Here is a 22,467-nt window from a genome sequence, read left to right on the forward strand (position 1 = left end):
TTTACTGCTCCTTGAAATGATTCTATCATCTTGTTTTACCCATTTTGTTGTAAAATAAAACCAATTTTTGCTTTTTAACTACCCTAAGTCTCAAAGTACCAGAGTTCCCTTTTTCAAAAAATGCAATAATAGCCAGTAGTGAGAAGGGGCACACCTCACCCCACCTGCCCAAATATGAGCCACCGCAATAACACTGAAGCTGCTGCTGTTACCCAATCGCTGAAAATGAATTTTCACGTTTGCCTGCCACAAGGCTTAATCTTCTCACCTTGAAATTAGGAACATAGGAAGCTATGAGTGTTCTGCATATAACTGCACGTTACGTCAAGCAGAAAGCAAAAGATAATTCATCATTATCTTTAATATATAAAACACCACCACCGTAATCACACAAATCTCTAGAGACCCAGGGTATTTTATTTACCATATTTAAAATATCATACACATCTCAATTCTCACGCAGAAAGCAGTTTAGGTTACAAACTTAATAAAACCTTTTAAAAAACAGGGTTTTTTTGTTTTTAGAAAAAAGTACATTTTTAAAAACTATTTGAAAAGCACAATCAAAAGTTTCGACAATAGGAAAGCGTTTAAACAACAACAACAAAAGCAAAAGTTGCCTTTTAATAAAATTTTAATCTCCAGAAAGTCTGAACAGCATTACAGGTTGCCTTGACAGGTGCCGAGTTTTTCCAAAATGAGCTTTGCAAAGAACTGCTCCTGAACTCAAAAGGTCCAAGTCCAGGTAACCCCACTTGGGGCAAACCAGTTGTTGGAGATCAAATTCTTTGCCGTTCGGCAAATTTCAAGCTTGATTAGAAACAGCTCCCTCAAAAGAACATCTACTGCAGTTGCCAAGATAAACATGAACTGACAATCGAATAGTGAACTTAAAATAATTATGTCAGAATCTGACTAAGCCCCACTACAATCGTTAGCCTGGGAAAAAGCAAAACACACACACAAAAACCCCAAGCCTGCTCTCGATTTCCGCCACAGTCAAGATGCAAACACTGCCTATGAGCATCTTAGGCTAGCAAAAAAAATATAATGTGATTTGTAACCAAGAGGGCTGCTGGAGGAGAGGCAGATCATGCCATACCCCCCGCCCCCCCTGCTGCATTTCTATACTGGTGTGGAGAAAGATGTTTTGTCCCTCTGCAACTGGGATGGAAATCAAGCAAGCTGATGGCAGCGACGTGCTGTTCCTCCGCCGCCAACCTGCTTGCTCGCCTGCACAGAGCTCGCGCTCACCTATGGCGACCAGGCACATTCTGTTAAACACAAGGCTGGACCCATCTGTCCTCATGTTGATGCCAAGGTCTGAAATCAAGACGTGTCTCTGAAAACTATGGGTGAGCGTTCTTGGTTGGGGACACATTTTACGGCTCAAGAAAGCTCCCCCGCAGCTACCATACTCGGGGAGATAATCTTTTTAAGGCAGAGAAATTCTGAGCCGTTCTTCGGTGTTGCAAACAGGAATCCCTAAGGTGCTGGCGAGGGGTTGGAAGTCAAACACAGCCCTCCAAACCCCCAGACCTCTCCAGTCGCTGACCCCCACTTCGTGCTCTCCTGGAGAGGTTTTGCCTGGCTGGGATGCGATCCCGCACTCTGGTTATGCTTCTTGCAGGCCGGGGGAAGATAAGAGGGGCTTGGAAACGGGCCTACTGTACAAAAGTATACCACCCCCCAAAAAAGCATTTGTTGCTCCACCCCTTTTGCCCCTGGCCCCACCCACCACTGGAACATGGCCCCCTCAAGAGGTGCTCAGAAGGGAATACGAAGATGGGTCGCCATACCTGTGCTAGGGGTTCAGGAGAATTGGTGTTTGCGACGGCATCATGGAGGGGGGAGCCTACAGTTCAGGAAGATCTCAGCTACAGAAGAGTTTCTCCCTCTCCCTCTGCCGCCTCCACACCACCGAAGAAGTTATAGAAGCTTAAGAGAAAAGGGAGGTCAAGAATTCAGCCTCTCAGAAAGACGAACTCGCAACACACGAGAAGCCTCGTAGGCCTTGTCATTATGAAAGTCCTACACCATCTTGCCCCATCAACCTCCATCCCGATTCCTCCCAACGCACCTGGAAACCAGTCTCAGCGTTGCCCCTTGTAGGACTCAGCAGGGAGAATAGCAGAATTAGATTAGGATCTGCCTGCGTTGGCTCTGGCGCCACCTGCTGTTGGGCTCCCTGCCTCCTACCCTACCAATGCCCTCTTTTTCAAGGAGGCCACTGTGAGTGACTGCAAAAAAACGCAGAGGGGTGCTTCTTCACAAGCAAAACAAAGCTGCCAATCACCTATCTATGTTTAAAAAGCTGACCGTTCCGTCACACGCAGGTGTGGCCAAGGATCAGGACGGGGCAATTCAAATGTTGAAGAGGCACAGTACTGAATGGCTGGTGTGTCTGATGGGGCAATTCAGATCTAGCCCATTCATCTTCCTGAGCACATCCCTCGTTTTCACTTTCTCCCGAATATGAGAGTGGCCATTATGCATTTGCAAGCAGACGGGAAAGAAAAGGGCTGGCCTTGCAGAGTAGGCCAAAAACCTGCCCACCGATACGGCCAAATCCACCCAGCTCTGCTAACGCCAACATAAAAGAGAAGGGACAATGTCCGCTCTACCTTTCAAGATTGAAAGTGAAGGGGCTGTGGGAAAGAAGGGAGCGGCGGAGGAGAAGGAAATCAGGATTGTCCACAGAGGAGGAGAGAAGCTGAATAAAAGCTTGCACTTCGGAAACGGCTTTGTCTGGGGCGCAAACCTTACATCTCATCAGAGAATCCAAGCAGGGGAGAAAGGACATCGGTGCCCAGGCTGCGACAAGAGCTTTTCCAACCCGAAGAGGCTCAAAAGGCTCCAGAAGAGCCACACAGAAACTGTCAGGATTCACCAGCACCACGCGAGAACCCAGGTTTTTCAGGGACAGGCGAGCATCTTCTTGAACCTTCTTACAAGCTCTTCACTTTCATGATCAAAGAAATAATAATCATCTTACCAAATATTGTAAAGTATTCCAGGGTGTCAGTTGTTAGCAAGGACAGGCCACTTGCCCTCCCCCCCAATACCTATAAGATTTGGGAAAGGGGGGGGCAAACTATTAACCCAGCAACACGCCTCCTACTGGCCACCTGTTAGGACTGCAGGCAATCTCCCAAGAGGAAAAGAATCTCGGGGAGGAATCAGAGTCAAAGGTCCGTCCAGGACTCCCTAACTTTCTTGCTGCAGGAAGTTCCCCCACCCCAGAATGAGATCCTGCTGGCAGCTTCGTAAAACTCTTGCAGGGGACTGGGTCTCGGGGGGGGGGGGGCGAGTAGAAGGAACAGGCTAGAGCGATGTTCACTGGGTACAGTCGCAAGTGAGACTTTAAATCAACGGTGGGAAGGCTGCGCCACCCCAACTTCATTTCATCTGGCCCTCTGTGTACCCACTCTAGTCTTTGCTCTCTAGCCTAACCTTCCTGTGATTATTTCCTCTTCTGCATTATGTGTATGAGAGAGAAAAAGAGAGAGAAGCTTTCTAAGTACAATGGTACCTCTGGTTGCAAACAGGATCCGTCCCAGAGGCCCATTCGCAACATGAAAAGAACACAACCCGCAGCGGCACGTCTGCACACGCATGGGTTGCGATTCACCGCTTCTGCGCATGACGTCATTTTGTGCATCTGCGCATGCACGAGCGGCGAAACCCGGAAGTAACCCGTTCTGGTATTTCCAGGTCGCCACAGGACGCAACCTGAAAGAACGTAACATGAAGCGGACGTAACATGAGGTATGACTGTAGACCAAAAAGACGGGGAAAGCCTGCAAAATTTCTATGGGATGTGGGTGACCCAATGGAGCCTCCATATGCTGCAGCAGTCTACCTCTGGACACCAGACGCTGGGGACAAGGAAGAGGGAGGGAGAGAGAGAGAGAGAGTGAAATGAGGTGGCAGAGAGAATGCTATGCAACCCTCCAATCTGCCCACTTTTGGCTCTTTGCCCCCATCCAATACCAGCACGTGCCCCTCAAAAAAAAGATTAAAAAAGTTTATCTGCAAGGGAATGCAGTCCTCAACAGCTGTAACTTTGGAGAGTTGAGGAAAGTCATTAAAAAGGGGGGGGGCTCTAATGAAAAGGTAGCCTTTTCAAATACAGTGGTACCTCGGGTTAAGTACTTAATTCGTTCCGGAGGTCCGTTCTTAACCTGAAACTGTTCTTAACCCGAAGCACCACTTTAGCTAATGGGGCCTCCTGCTGCCGCCGCGCCGCCGGAGCACGGTTTTCTGTTCTCATCCTGAAGCAAAGTTCTTAACCTGAGGTACTATCTGTGGGTTAGTGGAGTCCGTAACCTGAAGCGTATGTAACCTGAAGCATATGTAACCTGAAGCGTATGTAACCCAAGGTACCACTGTACCTGATCGTTATCTGACGATACATGACTAATATTTTACAGGTCAGTTGGCTGAACTGATTGAGACAGATCGAACACGCAAGCCGACCGAAGGGCAAAGGCTAGGATGGCTTTTCCCTCTGCTTGGTAACTTGGAATGCCAGCGCAGGAGACGGGAAGGGCAGCTGGAAAACAAGGAGACCTCAGCATCCCTCCCTCAGCTCTCAAACCTGGCAGCCGCCCTACGGCTAGTTGCAAAACAGAATGCGAAAGGATATAAAACCGCGCCCCCTGCTCTGTCTGCATCTCCACTGAAGGAGCATTTACAGTGCTGCCGTTTAAAAAGAATGTGGCTTTTAATCCCTGCTGAAAGGGGGAGCACACCTGGTCGCCAGGAGGCAAGCTCAAATCACCGCGGGTGACCAGACATGGGGCTAATTGCTAGGACGTTCAGAAGTCTCATAAGACGCTGCCTCCAGTTGAAGTTTCTCCCCACACTCGAAAACGTTGATAGTGTCGCTCAGCGCGTAGATTTTCTGGTGTGTTGCACACGATGGCGGCTGGCTGAAGTTTTGGCTGTATTCCGGGCATTTATGGGGTTTCTCCTCGATGTGGATTCTCTGAGGGTGAATAAGGCCCGACTGCTCAGAGAAGCCGATGTTTTTGTACGTTCTCTCGCCCATGTGGATTCTCTGATGAGAAGTAAGGTAAGTGCTCCGACTGAAGCTGTTCCCGCACTCCAGGCATTTGTGCGGCTTCTCCCCGGTGTGGATCCGCTGGTGCGAATTCAGGATCGCCTTTTGGCTGAAGCTCTTGCCGCACTCCAGGCACACGTAGGGCTTCTCCCCAGTGTGGATTCTCCGATGTTTGATAAGGGTGGACAGGTCGCAGAAGCTCTTCCCGCAGTAGGAGCAGCTGTAGGGCTTCTCTCCGGTGTGGATTCTCTGGTGCGACGCCAGGAGGTCGCTCCGGATAAAGCTCTTCCCGCACTCCTGGCATTTGTAGGGCTTCTCCCCCGTGTGGATTCTCAGGTGTATTTTAAGGCTCGACTTGTAGCTGAAGAACTTCCCGCAGACGTTGCACTTGTACTTCCTCTTCTCGATGGGCTTCTCTTCTGAGATGGAGGCGTTGTGGAACCCGCCACCGGGGCAAGGAACGGGGGGCTTCTTCCACTTCTCGGCCTGGTGGTTTCTCGTTCTCCGCCTCGGCCCGCCTTGGTTCCCAAAGTTTTCCTCCAGCTTCTGCTGCCCAAGGATTTCCCCGATGTTCTCGCCCTGTCGGATGTCACCTGCCGGAAGAGAGAAAGGCCTGTTGAAGAGGAGACTGAGAGGTGATAATAATATAATCATAATTATTTATTATTTGTACCCCGCCCATCTGGCTGGGTCTCCGTCTACAAATATCCGTCTACAAATACCTGAAAGCTCTACCTCTCTTTCAGATCAGAACCAGTGAAGGTCCTGTGCGAGTGTCTGGAGGCGGTTGGAGGATGGATGGCGGCTAACAGATTGAGGTTGAATCCTGATGAGACAGAAGTTCAGTGGTACCTCGGGTTAAGTACTTAATTCGTTCCGGAGCTCCGTTCTTAACCTGAAACTGTTCTTAACCTGAAGCACCACTTTAGCTAATGGGGCCTCCTGCTGCCGCCGCGCCACCGGAGCACGATTTCTGTTCTCATACTGAAGCAAAGTTCTTAACCCGAGGTAATATTTCTGGGTTAGCAGAGTCTGTACCCTGAAGCGTATGTAATCCAAGGTACCACTGTACTGTTTTGGGGGGGACAGGGGGCAGGTGGGTGTGGGGCACTCCCTGGTCCTGAATGGGGTAACTGTGCCCCTGAAGCACTAGGTGAGCAGCCTGGGAGTCATTTTGGACTCACAGATGTCCATGGAGGCACAGGTCAGTTCTGTGTCCAGGGCAGCTGTTAATTAGCTCCATCTGGTACAGAGGCTGAGACCCTACCTGCCCGCAGACTGTCTCGCCACAGTGGTGCATGCTCTAGTTATCTCCTGCTTCGACTACTGCAACGCGCTCTATGTGGGGCAACCTTTGAAGGTGACCCAAAAACTGCAACTGATCCAGAATGCGGCAGCTGGACTGGTGACTGGGAGCGGCCGCCGAGACCATATAACACCGGTCTTGAAAGAACTACACTGGCTCCCAGTACGTTTCCAAGCACAATTCAAAGTGTTGGTGCTGACCTTTAAAGCCCTAAACGGCCTCGGCCCAGTGTACCTGAAGGAGCGTCTCCACCCCCATCGTTCTTCCCAGACACTGAGGTCCAGCTCCGAGGGCCTTCTGGCGGTTCCCTCCCTGAGAGAATTGAGGTAACAGGGAACCAGGAAGAGGGCCTTCTCGGTGGTGGCGAAACAGCTATCTGACTTTTATAAGACATCTGAAGGCAGCCCTGTTTAGGGAAGTTTTAAATATTTGATCTTTTATCGTGTTTTTTAATGTTCTGCTGGGAGCCGCCTAGAGTGGCTGGGGAAACCCAGCCAGATGAGTGGGGTAAAAGTAATAAATTATTATTATTATTATTATTATTATTATTATTATTATTACCAAGGAAGCAGGTATGCTAGGGCCCTTCGTGATAATCACAGCCACGTCCCCTCACAGCCCCCACCCCCTTTTGCTTTTACAGTCGTACCTTGGTTTTTGAACCGCTTAGTTCTTGAATGTTTTGGCTCCTGAACGCCGCCAACCCGGAAGTGAGTGTTCTGGTTTGCGAACTATTTTTGGAAGCCGAAAGTCCGAAGGGGCTTCTGCAGCTTCCGATTGGCTGCAAGAGCTTCCTGCAGCCAATCAGAAGCCGCACTTTGGTTTTTGAACATTTTGGAAGTTGTACGGACTTCCGGAACGGATTCCGTTCGACTTCCAAGGTACGAATGTATACATTAATAGCAACAGAAATTTACATTTTTTTCTATAAAATTATTCACTAATCTTAAGGTAAAGATAAAGGTACCCCTGCCCGTACGGGCCAGTCTTGACAGACTCTAGGGTTGTGCGCCCATCTCACTCAAGAGGCCGGGGGCCAGCGCTGTCCGGAGACACTTCCGGGTCACGTGGCCAGCGTGACAAGCTGCATCTGGCGAGCCAGCGCAGCACACGGAAACGCTGATTACCTTCCCGCTAGTAAGCGGTCCCTATTTATCTACTTGCACCCGAAAGTGCTTTCGAACTGCTAGGTTGGCAGGCGCTGGGACCGAACAACGGGAGCGCACCCCGCCGCGGGGATTCGAACCGCCGACCTTTCGATCGGCAAGCCCTAGGCGCTGAGGCTTTTACCCACAGCGCCACCCGCGTCCCTTTTCACTAATCTTACAATGACACAATAATGCAGTGGTAGCTCGGGTTAAGAACTTAATTCGTTCTGGAGGTCCATTCTTAACCTGAAACTGTTCTTAACCTGAGGTACCACTTTAGCCAATGGGACCTCCCGCTGCCGCCATGCAATTTCTCTTCTCATCGTGAAGCAAAGTTCTTAATCCGAGGTACTATTTCTGGGTTAGTGGAGTCTGTAACCTGTGGAGTCTGTAACCTGAAGTGTCCGTAACCCAAGGTACCACTGTAATAATAATTAGGACTGCATTGCACTGATCAGTGCACATCATTCAGCCAAATCTACTGTTTCCTCCCCATATATGTGTTCTGCTCCAATATTTAGGGTGTGCCTCAGACTTGACGGCGCATTAGATTCGACAGCAAGCTTGAAAAACGCCGCTGACATAGCAAATACTTTTTCGGTTTCAAGGTTTTGAAAACTGAGGTGTGCATTAGATTCGATGGTGCATTAGATTTGCCTGAATACGGTACTTTCTTTCCCGTGGGCCGGCATTCCACGCTCACCGTGGGCACTGATGTTGACGGCATCCATCTCCTGCTTCACCACCATACACAGCTGCCTCTTTCCAGAATCAGGCGCCGCTGGCTCCGCCTCGGCCAGTGGAACGGCCACCGCCGCCAAAGGAACCCCTGCCGTTGACACCTGAAACAGTAGGGAGGACCAGAACATGAAGCAGCACCAAGGAGCGGGAGCGGCAGGGCAACAGCAAAGGAGGGAAGAGCCTGGCACCAACTCAGCCCCAAACGACAGTATGGTGTAGTGGTTAGAGCACTGCATTGGGATCTGGGAGAAAGCTCCCCTTCAAAGCTCACTGGGTGATCTTGGACCAATCACCATCTCTCTGCCTCACCATATATATATATATAGAGAGAGAGAGAGAGAGAGAGAGTGAGTGAGTTTTTATTGGAATTTGTAAATCACAACCCGAAGGGGGAAATTTTACACACAAACAGAACGAAACAGCAAAAAATGACACATAGTGTAAGATCCAGAAGGAAACAACAAAACAGTATTTTGCTTTGCAAGTAGGCATTTGCTTAAAGCTAAGACTTGCCAAATGGGGGGGGGGACCTGAATAGATATTATTATTATTATTATTATTATTATTATTATTATTATTATTATTTATACGCCGCCCATCTGGCTGAGTTTCCCCAGCCACTCTGGGCGGCTCCCAATCAGGGTTAAAAACAATACAGCATTAAATACAGTGGTGCCTCGCAAGACGAAATTAATTCGTTCCGCGAGTCTCTTCGTCTAGCGGTTTTTTTGTCTTGCGAAGCAACCCTATTAGCGGATTAGCGCTATTAGCGGCTATTAGCGGCTATTAAAGGCTTAAGGGATTAGCGGATTAGCTGCTAAAAGGCTATTAGCGGTTTAGCGGCTTAGAAAAAGGGGGTGGGGAGCGAAAAAAATCTCAAGACTCGCAAGACATTTTCGTCTTGCAAAGCAAGCCCATAGGGAAATTCGTCCTGCGAAGCGCATTGAAAAACGGAAAACCCTTTCGTCTAGCGGGTTTTCCGTCTTGTGAGGCATTCGTCTTGCGGGGCACCACTGTATTAAAAACTTCCCTAAACAGGGCTGCCTTCAGATGTCTTTTAGAAATAGGATAGCTGCTTATTTCCTTGACATCTGATGTCAAGATGAAAGAATTTTCATCTTTAAACTTGTGGGAAACCAAACCTTCCCCACCGGGCCCTTCCTATTGAGAAAACAACACTTTGAGGAGAGAAGGGACGGGGCCTTCTCGGTTGCTGGCCCCGCTTCCTGTTGAATACCTTTTCCTTTCTAATACTGGCAGGCTTTTAGCTTCGCAGGTAAAGAGAGCAGCATGGTGTAACGGTGAGAGTGTTGGACAAAGGCAAAAGGCCAGGGTGGTGTAGTGGTTAGTGTGTCCGACTAGGACCTGGGAGAGCTGGGTTCGAATCCCCACTGGGTGACCTTGAGCCAGTCGCTGCCTCTCCGCCTAACCTACCTCACAGGGCTACTGTGAGGATGAAATGGGGAGGGGAGAATGATGTTTCGTATGCCACCTTGAGGTCACTGGAGGAAAACGTGGGATAAACATGTAATTATAATAAATCCAAAAGTGAAAAAGGTCCATTGAGCTGGATTCTATCTTCCATCTGAGTGAGGCTCTGCTTAGAACAGGAATGGGGAAACCAGATGATGATGATGGTGATGACACCAAACTGCAGATGACACCAAACTGGGAGGGGTGGCTAACACCCCAGAGGACAGGATCACACTTCAAAACGACCTTGACAGATTAGAGAACTGGGCCAAAACAAACAAGATGAATTTTAACAGGGAGAAATGTAAAGTATTGCACTTGGGGGGGGGGGGTGGAATGAGAGGCACAAATACAAGCTGGGTGACACCTGGCTTGAGAGCAGTACATGTGAAAAGGATCTAGGAGTCTTGGTTGACCACAAACTTGACATGAGCCAACAGTGTGACGCGGCAGCTAAAAAAGCCAATGCAATTCTGGGCTGCATCAATAGGAGTATAGCATCTAGATCAAGGGAAGTAATAGTGCCACTGTATTCTGCTCTGGTCAGACCTCACCTGGAGTACTGTGTCCAGTTCTGGGCACCACAGTTCAAGAAGGACACTGACAAACTGGAACGTGTCCAGAGGAGGGCAACCAAAATGGTCAAAGGCCTGGAAACGATGCCTTATGAGGAACGGCTAAGGGAGCTGGGCATGTTTAGCCTGGAGAAGAGGAGGTTAAGGGGTGATATGATAGCCATGTTCAAATATATAAAAGGATGTCACATAAAGGAGGGAGAAAGGTTGTTTTCTGCTGCTCCAGAGAAGCGGACACGGAGCAATGGATCCAAACTACAAGAAAGAAGATTCCACCTAAACATTAGGAAGAACTTCCTGACAGTAAGAGCTGTTCGACAGTGGAATTTGCTGCCAAGGAGTGTGGTGGAGTCTCCTTCTTTGGAGGTCTTTAAGCAGAGGCTTGACAACCATATGTCAGGAGTGCTCTGATGGTGTTTCCTGCTTGGCAGGGGGTTGGACTCGATGGCCCTTGTGCTCTCTTCCAACTCTATGATTCTATGATTATTCCCTGTCAATAATAATAATAATACCCTGTCCATCTGGCTGGGGTCTCCAGATATTGCTGGATTTGTAGCCAGAACTTTTACCACATGTGGTGGACGTGCTCCAAGGCAAAAGAGTTCTGGGAAAGGATTTATAATGAACTGAAAAAAGTGTTGAAAAACACATTTATTAAGAAACCAGAAGCCTTTTTACTTGGTATAGTGGGGGGGGGGTGAAATCCCCAAAAAGGATGTTACTTTTTTTCTGTATGCCGCAACAGCTTCAAGAATATTACTAGCGAAGAATTGGAAGAAACAAGATTTACCAACTATCGCAGAACGGCAGATGAAAATGATGGACTATATGGAACTTGCCGAACTGACTGGGAGACTCCGAGACCAGAGTGAAGAGACGGTGGAAGAAGATTGGAAGACGTTTAAGGAATATTTGAAAAAATGTGTTAATATTTAAATCTTAGACTAGCTTTGGAAGTGGATATAGGCTGTAGGGTTAGAAGTAGAAGATAGTGTATTTTAAAATAGTATTATTTGTAAGTGATAAAATGTGAAGATTTTCATGGTAAAAATAAGCATGATTAAAAAAAACAGTTAGAAATTATGATATATGTAAACTGCTAAAGATGAGGTAGAATGAATATCAGATAGGGAGGACGTGGGAAAGCTCACCTAACAATGTTTAGGAAAAATAAGGATAAGACAAGAATTTGTTTGTATTGTTTGTTTTTCTGTTGGTGTTGTTTATTTGTGTTATCAAATGAATAATTTTTTTTGATAAAAAGGATTTGTAGCCGGAGGCAAACAAAATGAGGAGGCTTAGCATGGTCGGCCATTTGGTGTTAAAGAAGGACAGAACTTTCTTTATGTACGCTACAACAGCAGCAAGAATACTCATCGCAAAGTATTGGAAGACACAAGAACTACCCACTTTGGAAGAATGGCAGATGAAGGTGATGGACTATATGGAATTGGCAGAAATGACCGGCAGAATCCGAAACCAGGGAGAAGAGTTGGTGGAGGAAGATTGGAAGAAATTTAAAGACTATTTACAGAAATATTATAAAATTAACGAATGTTAGAATGATGTTGGATTGAGGTTAAGGGGCTTTTAGTAACAACGGTACGAAGGAATATGTAAAAATGGAATGTTAACAGATGAAAACTTAAAGGCATAACATATTAAGACCAAGATAAGGATAAGGTAGAGGGAAAGGATTTGCTGAATAAATAAATTGAATTGGAATACAAAGAGGGGAGGTGTGGGGAGGTCCGGGAAACAAGCAAATGCAAGATATTTTATGAAAATTGAAATGTTTTTAATTGTTTTTCTTTATCACTTTTGTATTTTTCTTTTTTCTTATGTGAAAATCTTAATAAAATATTATACAAAACAAAAACAAAATGAGGAGGCTTAGCTTTCTATCCTTTATCCACACAAGCAGGGGATCTGGTCGGAATTCAAGCACGTGCACCAGTCTGGCACTGCAAAGCAGAGCGGGCGAGGGCCAGGCAGAGAGGTCCGGAGGGCCGCATTTGTCGCCCAGGGAGGGCCAGGAGGGGAGAGGACGCGGGGTCTCTCACCTGTTGCTCCCATCTCAAAGACTCCCGTTGCATCCAGAGGAAATCCTCGGCCAGGGCCACTGCCTGGGTGCAGGAGGCGGGCCCCCGTTCCCGGACCCAGCCCTGGATCTCCGGCGGCAGGACGGTCAGGAACTGCTCCAGGATCAGCAGCTCCAGGATCTGCTCCTTGGAGTGCCTCTCCACCTTCAGCCACCGCCGGCAGAGCTCCTGCAGCCGGTTGTAGACCCCTCGCGGCCCCTCGGCCTCCTGGTAGCGGAAGTGCCGGAAGTACTGGCGGTTCTTCTCCCGGCTGATGGCGTCCCCTTGCAAGATGGCCGCCTTCACCTTCCCATAATCCTTCCTGTCCCGGCCCTCCAGCCGGCCAAAGGCGTGCTTGGCTTCCCCGCTGAGGGCCGGCAGCAGACGGGTCACCCACTCCTCGCGCGGCCAGCGGCAGGCTTCGGCCACTTGCTCAAAGGAGGCCAGGAAGGCCTTGGCGTCGTCCCAGGGGGTGGGCTCCTCGGGCGGCTGCGGGGGCCCCGGCTGAGAGGCCTCCACCGTCTTCAGGAACTCCTGCCACTGGGCTTCCCACTGCTGAAGGAGGCCGTCGCGAGACTCCTGCTTGATCTCTTCCCCCGGTTTCCTCTGGAGGAATTCCCGGATGCTCTTTTCCTGGAGGATCCGCGGGGCCGGCTCGGCGGACATTTCCCTCGCACTCGCTCCTGAAGGTGGCAAATCTCCCAAATGCACCTAGGTGTTTGCCCAGCTCTTCCTTTCCTCGCCCCGACGTTCCCGGACTCGGATTATCCGGGGCGCGCAGCGTCCGTCGTTCCACGTCAGCACAAAGGGAGCAGCGGTCCTCTGCAAAACGTGGCGCTTTTCCTGAGGGAGACAGAGAGCAGATTTTGAGTGGGAAGCGGTCCCAGAGGCCCTGCAGACACGTCCAGCCTGCACCTAGATCAGTTTTAGAAACCCAGATCTATATGTATATTTCAATATCTTTTTCATCTCATTATACAGTCATACCTCAGGATAAATACGCTTCAGGATAAGTATATTCAGATCGCACTCCACGGCAACCCGAAACAACGAAGCACGTTACTTCCAGGTTTCGCCACTTGCGCAGACGGTCAAAATGACGTTATGCGCATGCGTGGAAGCGGCAAAACGCAACGTGCGCAGATGCGCTGTTGTGTGTTACGTTCGCTTCAGGATGCGAACAGGGCTCCAGAACGGATCCCGTTCGCAACCCGAGGTACCACTGGATATCATTTCCCAGAAGTTTTTCACTTTTTTACATTCCCACCAGAAGCATTTCTACTTAACATTGTAGGAGATGATATCAATAGACAGGAGTACAGTGGTGCCTCGCAAGACAAAAAGAATCCGTTCCGCGAGTCTCTTCGTCCAGCGGTTTTTTCGTTTTGCGAAGCAACCCTATTAGCGGATTAGCGCTATTAGCGGTTTAGCGGCTATTAGCGGCTATTAAAGGCTTAAGGGATTAGCGGATTAGCTGCTAAAAGGCTATTAGCAGCTTAGCGCCTTAGAAAAAGGGGGTGGGGAGCGAAAAAAAATCGCAGGAACTCGCAAGACATTTTCGTCTTGCGAAGCAAGCCCATAGGAAATTCATTTTGCGAAGCACCTCCAAAACGGAAAACCCTTTCGTCTAGCGGGTTTTCCGTCTTGCGAGGCATTCGTCTTGCGGGGCACCACTGTATAAGTTGTTTTCATACGCAATGACGGCAGCAAGTGTTGGACCAGGACGTGGGAGATCAGGGTTCAAATCCCTACTCTGTTATGAAGCTCACTGCATGACCTGGGAGTCAGTCACAGCCTCTTAACCTACCTCACAGGGCTGTTGTAGGGATTAACTGAGGAGGGGGCGTGAACCATCTACTCTTTGGAGAAAAAGGTGGGATATAAATGCAATAAACAAACTCTTCTGCTGACCCGCTTAAGAAAGCTGGAGAGGCCAGCCAGATGGAGATGTCAGTAGCCAACTTAGCACCCAGACATCTCCACGTGGTCGCAACTGGACCCGCGTCAGGCGCAAAACGCGCCTGGCGCCTGGCTAATTTCTAACAGAGGCCTAGATGTAACAGAATGGAAATTTCATCTATTTAAGACCTCTATTCACCTCAGAGAGCTACAAATCTCAAATTTCCTTGGGAATTGGGGCTGATTACTCTGGAAACTGCGGCTCTGTGAGGGGAATGGGAGTCTCCTAGCAACTGAGAATCCTCAGTGAGCTACAGTTCCCAGGATTCTTTGGAGGAAGCCATGACGGTTTCTAGTGATGTGTGGTTTCTCAGGGTGTGTGGCCTGCAGCTGCCATTGGCTCCAACCCCTTGAGCCGCCATTTTGCATCTGGCTTTACTAGAAACTTCCGGTTACTGGTAAAATTGAAATACTTTATTGTCACTTGCACAACTTGTATACAGTGAGTAGGTGAAGTATTGGGAGCTCAGAGCCGCAGCGTATGAACACGCCACCATCTTGGAACGGAACAAAAATAAAGCAGATTCCCCCAAAACTTTAAGACTACCCAGCCCACTTCTAGGGTCACATTTACACCATAAATTTAAATCGCTCCTATACCACTTTAACTGTCACTGACTCCCCCCGAATAATCATAGGAGCTGTCGTTTTTGCTAGCCACAGTCCCACCACCCTCAACAAACTGGGTGCTGCGGTTTGTTCAGGCTGCTGAGAGTTTTTAGGAGACCCCCCCATTCCTGAACTGAATTTAATTCTAAACTATATACTGGAAACGTGGGAGATTACAAGGGGTCTAAAAAAATGGACGTACCGTGCCATATCAGAAGCAAAAAAACTTGTTTTGATGAACTGGAAGAGTTGCAAAAAGATTCCACTGAGCACATGGATTGACAATATGGACAGGCTAGCTACATACGAACGAACTGCATGTCGACGCAAATTAAGAATGGATAAATATGAAGAAATCTGGAAGGAACACTTAAGCGATAAGGCGGACAGTGGTGGGAAGTAGGGGGAGGAGGGGGGGAAATCTGAATTTTTAAATTGTGTTATTAGTGTTATTATGGTTTTGTTGTATGTGTTTTTTGTGGTTGTTGTTTGTATTGAAAAAATGATTACCGTATTTTTTGCTCTATAAGACTCACTTTTTCCCTCCTAAAAAGTAAGGGGAAATGTGTGTGCGTCTTATGGAGCGAATGCAGGCTGCGCAGCTATCCCAGAAGCCAGAACAGCAAGAGGGATTGCTGCTTTCACTGCACAGCGATCTCTCTTGCTGTTCTGGCTTCTGAGATTCAGAATATTTTTTTTCTTGTTTCCCTCCTCCAAAAACTAGGCGCGTCTTGTGGTCTGGTGCGTCTTATAGAGCGAAAAATACGGTAAATAGTTTTTTTTAAAAAAAGGAGACACCCCCCCATTCCCCTCGCAGAGCTCCAATTCCCAAAAGATAGATTCATGGTGAATCCACCGTGGGAATTGTAGCTCGGGGTGAGTGGGGACTGTCCGCTTTATGAACTACAGTTCCCCCCCTCCAAAAAAATGGGGTGAAGCCATGACTGTTTAAAGTGGCATCAAGGTGCTTTAAATGTATGGTATGAGTTTGGCCTAAAGGATTGAAAAAAGACTTTTTATGTATGCAACGACGGCAGCAAGAATGCTTCTAGCCCAGAGATGGAAGGAAGGAAACTGACGGGGAAAATCAGAAACCAGGAACATCAAGTATTCTTAAAAGACTGGAGTAAATTTTTAGTTTCCTTAAAAGACCATTGTAAGCAGTTAAAATCATAGTCAGGGATATTGAACAGATGGATAAAGGAAAAAGATGCAGAGAATTTTATCTTGAATGTGGAAGGAGGTCCGAAGTTTCAACAGAACCTATTATTTTAATGTTTGAAATGGTTAAAGTTAAAATGTACAAAATTTCGAAAAACCAATAAAAAATGTTATAAAAAGGGGGGGGCGGGGTGATCCAAATTTGGACCAGGAAGCACAAGATCCTCAGCCACGTCTGCAGACCAAGAAGGACAGAAAAAGAACAGAGCGTTTTTAAAAGCAGAGGAGGAAGTGGTTCGGAGAGAACACATATTATCTCTCCGGAAAAAGAAAATCCCTCGGAAAACTCAGCCTCAGATGTGAGCTCAGACCACAATCCCCTTGCATTGTAATGAAAGCAGCACATCTCATTTTCTTCCTTAAGGAGTTTTGGTAGCCATTATGGCAACCTCAAGCCGCTCCCCCTGGCAAGGTGAAACTTCCCCACTTCTGCCCCTTCCCCAGATGCCATTATCTTACAAGCACAACCCCTCACCCCGCAAAAAAATAAAAAAATAAAACATTGCTACGCAAATGCCACATGCATGGCTTTTTCTACCCTCAGAGCAAACACTGATTTCCAAGTAGGGGGGCTTTTGCCATATTTCAAAAAGTGAAAATCAGGATTCAAAATCCACACTTCCAGACACGGGTTGCCATACCCCGCCCCCCCGGTTTTGCGGGACGTTTTTGCCGATTTTTGGAAATTCTGCCCAGACGCAATTTCTAGCAGGCGACTCCCAGCTACATCTGGGAAATACTGGACGTACGACACCCCTACTTTATGGACAAATATCCAGGGACGTGGGTGGGGAGGTGGAGACCCCCAGGCTTGGGGTGGGGTGGGGGACCCGAGGTTTGCAAACCCTTTAAAAAACAAAAAAGCTTTCGTGAATAAAAGTCTGGTGGGGGACCCCTCAAAACAGCCAAGGAGAATAGTGGTCTTAGAATTTAGCATGCCCAGTCCTTGCTTTCCCCCCGACCTCAACAACAACCCTGCAAAGTAGGTTAGGCAGGAAAATAGTGACTGGCCCATAGAGACCAGCAAGCTTTATGGCCAAAGTGGGAATTTTGAACTCTAAGTGTCCATCTGTCCAGAAAGATAGGAAATTATTTTTGTACGCAGTAACAGCAGCGAGAATACTGTTAGCCCAGAAATGGAAGCAAGAAGAACTACCAACACTGGAAGAATGGAGAATGAAAATGATGGACTTTGCAGAATTGGATAGAATGACAGGAAGAATTAGGAATCGACGAGATCAGAGATTCATTGAAGAATGGGAAAATTTTCTAGAATATATGCATAACTTAAGTGAAAAACAAATAGCGCTTGTAACGTTTAGCGAAGCTTTGTAAAAATGAAAATTAAAATTTTGGAGTGAAATTAGATTTCATTTAAGAAGTAGATAAGAACTAAGAAATGTGCGGAAAATTGAGAAAGGAAGGAGTATCAGCCAAGTTGAGGGAAGTCAAAAAAATGAGAGAATGGTTTTAAAAAATTGTTTGAACTGTATTAATTTGTCTTATTTGTAAACTGAATAAAAATTATATTTTAAAAAAATAATAAGTGTCCATCCGTCCGTCCATCCCAGATCTATTCAACTGCCATGACATGCCCAATTTTTAAACACAAATTTATTTAATTATTTCCCTGCCCTTCCGCTGCTGACGTTTCTCGTACCCCGCACTCGGGTAGCCGGATTGATTTCTCAAACAGCTTTTCGTTTGCATTTTGTGGCAAACAGGTTTTGCCTCCCCAAAAGCTCCTTTTGTCAGGACGTCACTCGACACAATTCAGTGATATGAATCACACGTGTTTGCATAGGGCTGAAGCCAAGGGTGGGGCAGACTTAATGTTTCTCAGGCCCCCCACCAACCAGAACCAGGTGCGAAAGACGCTCAGTTAGAGCAGGGTGCCTCTGAGCATATTCTGAACCCAGAGATTTTCTTTTTCTTTTTTTCCTGTCAGTACCAGAACAGCGCCGAACTCATAGTCTTTTCACACACACTTAAAAAATGGTTTAGCCTTCTTCATTTTGGCAGCCTTTAAGACCATGGGTAGGCAAACTAAGGCCCGGGGGCTGGATCCGGCCCAATCGCCTTCTAAATCTGGCCCGTGGACGGTCCGGGAATCAGCTTGTTGTTACATGAGTAGAATGTGTCCTTTAATTTAAAATGCCTCTGGGTTATTTGTGGGGCCTGCCTGGTGTTTTTACATGAGTAGAATGTGTGCTTTTATTTAAAATGCATCTCTGGGGCATAGGAATTCGATCATGATTATTTTTTTCAAAATACAGTCCGGCCCTGCACAAGGTCTGAGGGACAGTGGACCAGCCCCCTGCTGGAAAAGTTTGCTGACCCCTGTTTAAGACAATTCCTTTTAGACAGTTGGGAAATCAGTACCACTGCCAATCTACAGCTGATCACCCAGAGATCTTATCTGTAGAAGAGACACTGTTCTCCTTCTCTTCAAGAAACTGTTTTTTCTTCTTTAAATAAAACAAAAATGTGCTTTCCTTGTTTTGAGAAGGTGTGGGGTACATGTATAAACTTGTGTGCATCAGGCAATTCAGAAACTGCTGTGAGTGCGACAAAATGCCCATTTCACAGATGGGTAAAATTGCAGCAGTCTGTAGTCTCACGCGCAAAGCAACATCAAAACAAAGAACAAATAAAACCTAGACAAAAGAAGCAGGTAACACAAGTGTGCATGCACACGAAAGCTCATACCAATAACAAACTTAGTTGGTCTCTAAGGTGCTATTGGAAGGAATTTATTTATTTTGATCCAAAAAGAAAGATAACCCACCCACCTTTCCCAAAACCCTCAGTAACAAATTGGTAGGGGCAAGAAACATTGGTGGGAGTCAGAGGAGGGGCCTGAGGGCACTGCGGCGTCATGTTGGGGACCCCAGTAATAAATCACAACTTTACCATGCCTTTTTGCAAAGTGCCTTGCATTAATTTATTTTTTGCAAAGTGCCTTGCATTAATTTACTTTTTGCAAAGTGCCTTGCATATATTAAATGTATTTACATATACTCGCACACAATCTCCAAACGAAATACGTGCTTTGTAAAAGCGAAGGGGAGCAGGAGAAACGCCTCTTTCAAGACACCCTGTGCCATCTTTAGCTTTTACGCATAGGTTTTGCTTTTTAAAAATTAACTTTTTGTAGGGGGGAGGGAATTGTTAATTATTTTTTGTTACTGTATAAGCAATCGGCGAGGAACGGGGTTGAGCCCTTTATAAAGGTTAAAGGCTGCAGTCTTTCTTGGGAGCCCCAAGGCATGTTAAGAGACACAGAATCATAGAACAATGGTAGAGTTGGAAAGGGACCCGAGGGTCATCTAGTCCAACCCCCCGCAATGCAGGAATCTGGGCTGAAGCATCCATGACTGGTGGCCATCCAACCTCTGCTTAAAAACCTCCAAGATAGGAGAGTTCACCACCTCCAGAGGGAGACCACTTTTCTGTGTGTGTATGTGTATGTGCACATGTGCGTATAGGTACATACTTTTTTTAGATAGTTCTTTCTAACAGAGCAGCCCAGTTAAAAGCGTCAGACCAGGCCAGGGCAGGCTTCAATTTAATTTCCAGCCATGAAACCCTCTGGCTGTGTCTCAGCAACTCAATCCTCTCCCACCCCGACCTACCTCTCAGGGTTGTAGTGAGGATCAAACAATGGTGGTGAAATAACCACACACACACACACACACCGACTTGAGCTCCTTAGAAAACAAAGCAGGCTACGAAGTGGCTATCCTGGCCGGGTCTACTCGGAAGTAAGCCTTGGGGCTGCCTCTCCCAAACTGAGTGTACCCTAAATGAGCTCAAGATGCACAGATGCAATTCAACTCCTCCCTCCTTGCAAAGAGCCTCTGCTCGGGAGGATCTGAACCCAGGATCCTGCTCCTCTTCCTTATGACTTATGGCTAGAGGTGGGAGGGAGCGAAGAGAGCGACTCGATCCCCCTCCGGAGCGAAGAGAGCGACTCGATCCCCCGCCAGATCTCCCTCTCTTGCTTCCCCCACCCACTCAGGATCGTGCCCTTTCTCCGCCTCCTCTTTGGGTGCCACTTACCCAGATGCCCCTCCGGAAGAGACCTGCTCCCCCGCCCCACTTCGGAGACTCCCCCAGATCTGCAGCCACTCCCGGAGGCGAAGGAAGGAGACGGGGGGGGGGGGGAAGCGGCTTCACAAGACTCCGTTTGCAGGGGGAGGAGATACAGCAGGAAGAGGCCAGACTAACTCTCTGGGGCTCCTTTCTAGGAATCTGCTCTCGCTCTCTCACCTCCTCTTTGGTGGCTGCAAGCCCGGATATTATTATCACATTAGTATTAGTATTGCAATGGGTTTGGGGCGTCTTCCTTTTGTTATTGCTCTTCTCAATCCCTATCCTTATTCTGGGTTACATCCTGCTTATGCATTTGTTAGTATTTATTTGCAATGCATCGAGAGCCTCTTTTTCTTCCTTTCTTCCTTCCTTCCTTCCCAACCCCTGTCCTTATTCTGGGTTCCATCCTGCTTGTGCATAGTTTGCAAGTCTAAAGTAAAGTAAAGGGACCCTTGAGAGTTAAGTCCAGTCGTGACCGACTCTGGGGTTGTGGCGCTCATCTCACTTTATGGGCCAAGGGAACCGGTGTACAGCTTCCGGGTCATGTGGCCAGCATGACTAAGCCGCTTCTGGCGAACCAGAGCAGCGCACGGAAACGCCGTTTACCTTCCCGCTGGAGTGGTACCTATTTATCTACTTGCACTTTGACGTGCTTTGGAACTGCTAGGTTGGCAGGAGCAGGGACCAAGCAACGGGAGCTCACCCCGTCACGGGGATTCGAACCACCAACCTGCTGATCGGCAAGTCCTAGGCTCTGTGGTTTAGCCCACAGTGCCACCCGCGTCCCTTTTAGTTTGCAAGTCTAGATACTACTTATTATCTCTTTGCAATGCTTCGGGCTCTGTGGGTCTCTTTTTCTTTCTTCTTAAATTCCCAACCCCGATCCTTATTTCCGGTTCCATCCTGCTTGTGCATTTGGGGCTTTTGTTTGTTTTAAAATTGGCTGGTTTCCCCACAAAGGAAAGGTGGCTAGCGTCTGCTTTGGGGCTTGCAAGGGCTTCTGGGAAGTGTAGTTCACAACAAAGGCAACAACAAACCTGATGTTTTCCTAAAGCAGGCATAGGCAACTCGGCCCTCCAGATGTTTCGAGACTGCAATTCCCATCATCCCTGACCACCGGTCCTGTTAGCTAGCCTCATAAGGCTACAGGTAAACAGAGCAGGCAAGCGTCTCATTGTTAGACAAATGCAGATAATATACAGTATGGCCAAGGGATCTAAATCACTATCAGATTGCTCTCAATAAATGTGTATTTGTGCATTAGGCTCTCATCCTGAGTTGTTTTTAGGGAGATTTGAAGCAGGAGTTGCTACTTACATGAGCCTTCACCCTCATAAAAAGCCCTGAACCAGACACTCCCTGAGCTGGGTTGTAGCCTTATGAGGCTTTGCCCTCGGGTGGAAAAAAATATTGCGCCCGGGAAAAGGAGATGGGAGTCAACAGACACTCAAGGAATAGTTTCGGAGAAAAAGCTTTATTTCTACCATCCACGAACTGGTAGAAGGAGCAAGTGTGATAACTCACAAAAAGCATGCACGGGTTCACAGTCATGTGCACAGAGCATATATACCCCTTCCAGTTCCCTCCCCTTTCTCCTCCTTTTCCAGGAGTCCTGCCCCATGAGTTCCTCTGAGCATGAACAGAAAGCTCCCATCTTGGGACTCTTTTGGACTCTTGGCGCCCTTCCCAGGAAAGGGCGATGAGAGCCAAGGGGTCGAGGAGCCCTGGTGGTTCAGCATCTCCAAGATGTTGCAACCGAATGAGATAAGATTCGTTTCTCAGGCCTGAGTATTCTTGGCATTGACAGAGTCTACCGTATTTTTCGCCCCATAGGACGCACCGGCCCATAGGACGCACCATGTTTTTTAGGGTGGAAATAAAGAAAAAAAATTTATTTCCCCCCCAGGCGCTTGTGGGGCCAGGAGCGGGGAGAAGCGCTCTTCTCCCCGCTGCCCGCCTGCAGACCAGGTCCAGACACAGCGGGAAGACGTGCTGCGCCTCCCCACTGTCCCCGGAGCTTGTGGGGCTGGTGGCGGGGTCTCCCCGCCGTCAGCCTCCAAACCACTTCGGGAGACAGCGGGATGGCGGCGTTCCACCTCCCTCTGTCCCCGACCTTGTGGGGCTGGCGCTGGGGCTCTCCCGAAGCCTGGAGAGCGAGAGGGGTCAGTGCGCACCGACCCCTCTCGCTCTCCAG

The 22,467-nt window shown here is 47.9% G+C and overlaps 1 protein-coding gene across 7 annotated transcripts; it reads right to left on the minus strand.

The window, feature by feature from the left end:
• Positions 1 to 397: 397 nt before the first annotated feature.
• On the minus strand, positions 398 to 20,377 carry LOC310670428 (uncharacterized protein). Of its 7 annotated transcripts, none has more exons than XR_014507568.1 (5): positions 20,241 to 20,377; positions 12,372 to 13,232; positions 8,223 to 8,361; positions 1,922 to 5,658; positions 398 to 1,877 (listed from the first exon to the last, which is right to left on the minus strand). XR_014507568.1 is itself a non-coding variant. In XM_083425778.1 (4 exons), the coding sequence occupies exons 2-4, from the start codon at positions 13,053 to 13,055 to the stop codon at positions 4,805 to 4,807; spliced, it is 1,677 nt and encodes a 558-aa protein (XP_083281904.1). In that variant the 5' UTR covers positions 13,056 to 13,232; positions 20,241 to 20,377; the 3' UTR covers positions 398 to 4,804. The 7 variants fall into 7 exon arrangements, 4 of the variants coding, with proteins under 4 accessions (XP_083281904.1, XP_083281906.1, XP_083281903.1 ...); XR_014507569.1 differs by lacking the exon at positions 20,241 to 20,377 and adding an exon at positions 19,814 to 19,889; XR_014507570.1 differs by lacking the exon at positions 20,241 to 20,377 and adding an exon at positions 14,488 to 14,585.
• Positions 20,378 to 22,467: the final 2,090 nt, after the last annotated feature.

This window comes from Podarcis tiliguerta, assembly GCF_965153285.1.
Source record: "Podarcis tiliguerta genome assembly, chromosome: 2".
Taxonomy (NCBI): domain Eukaryota; kingdom Metazoa; phylum Chordata; class Lepidosauria; order Squamata; family Lacertidae; genus Podarcis; species Podarcis tiliguerta.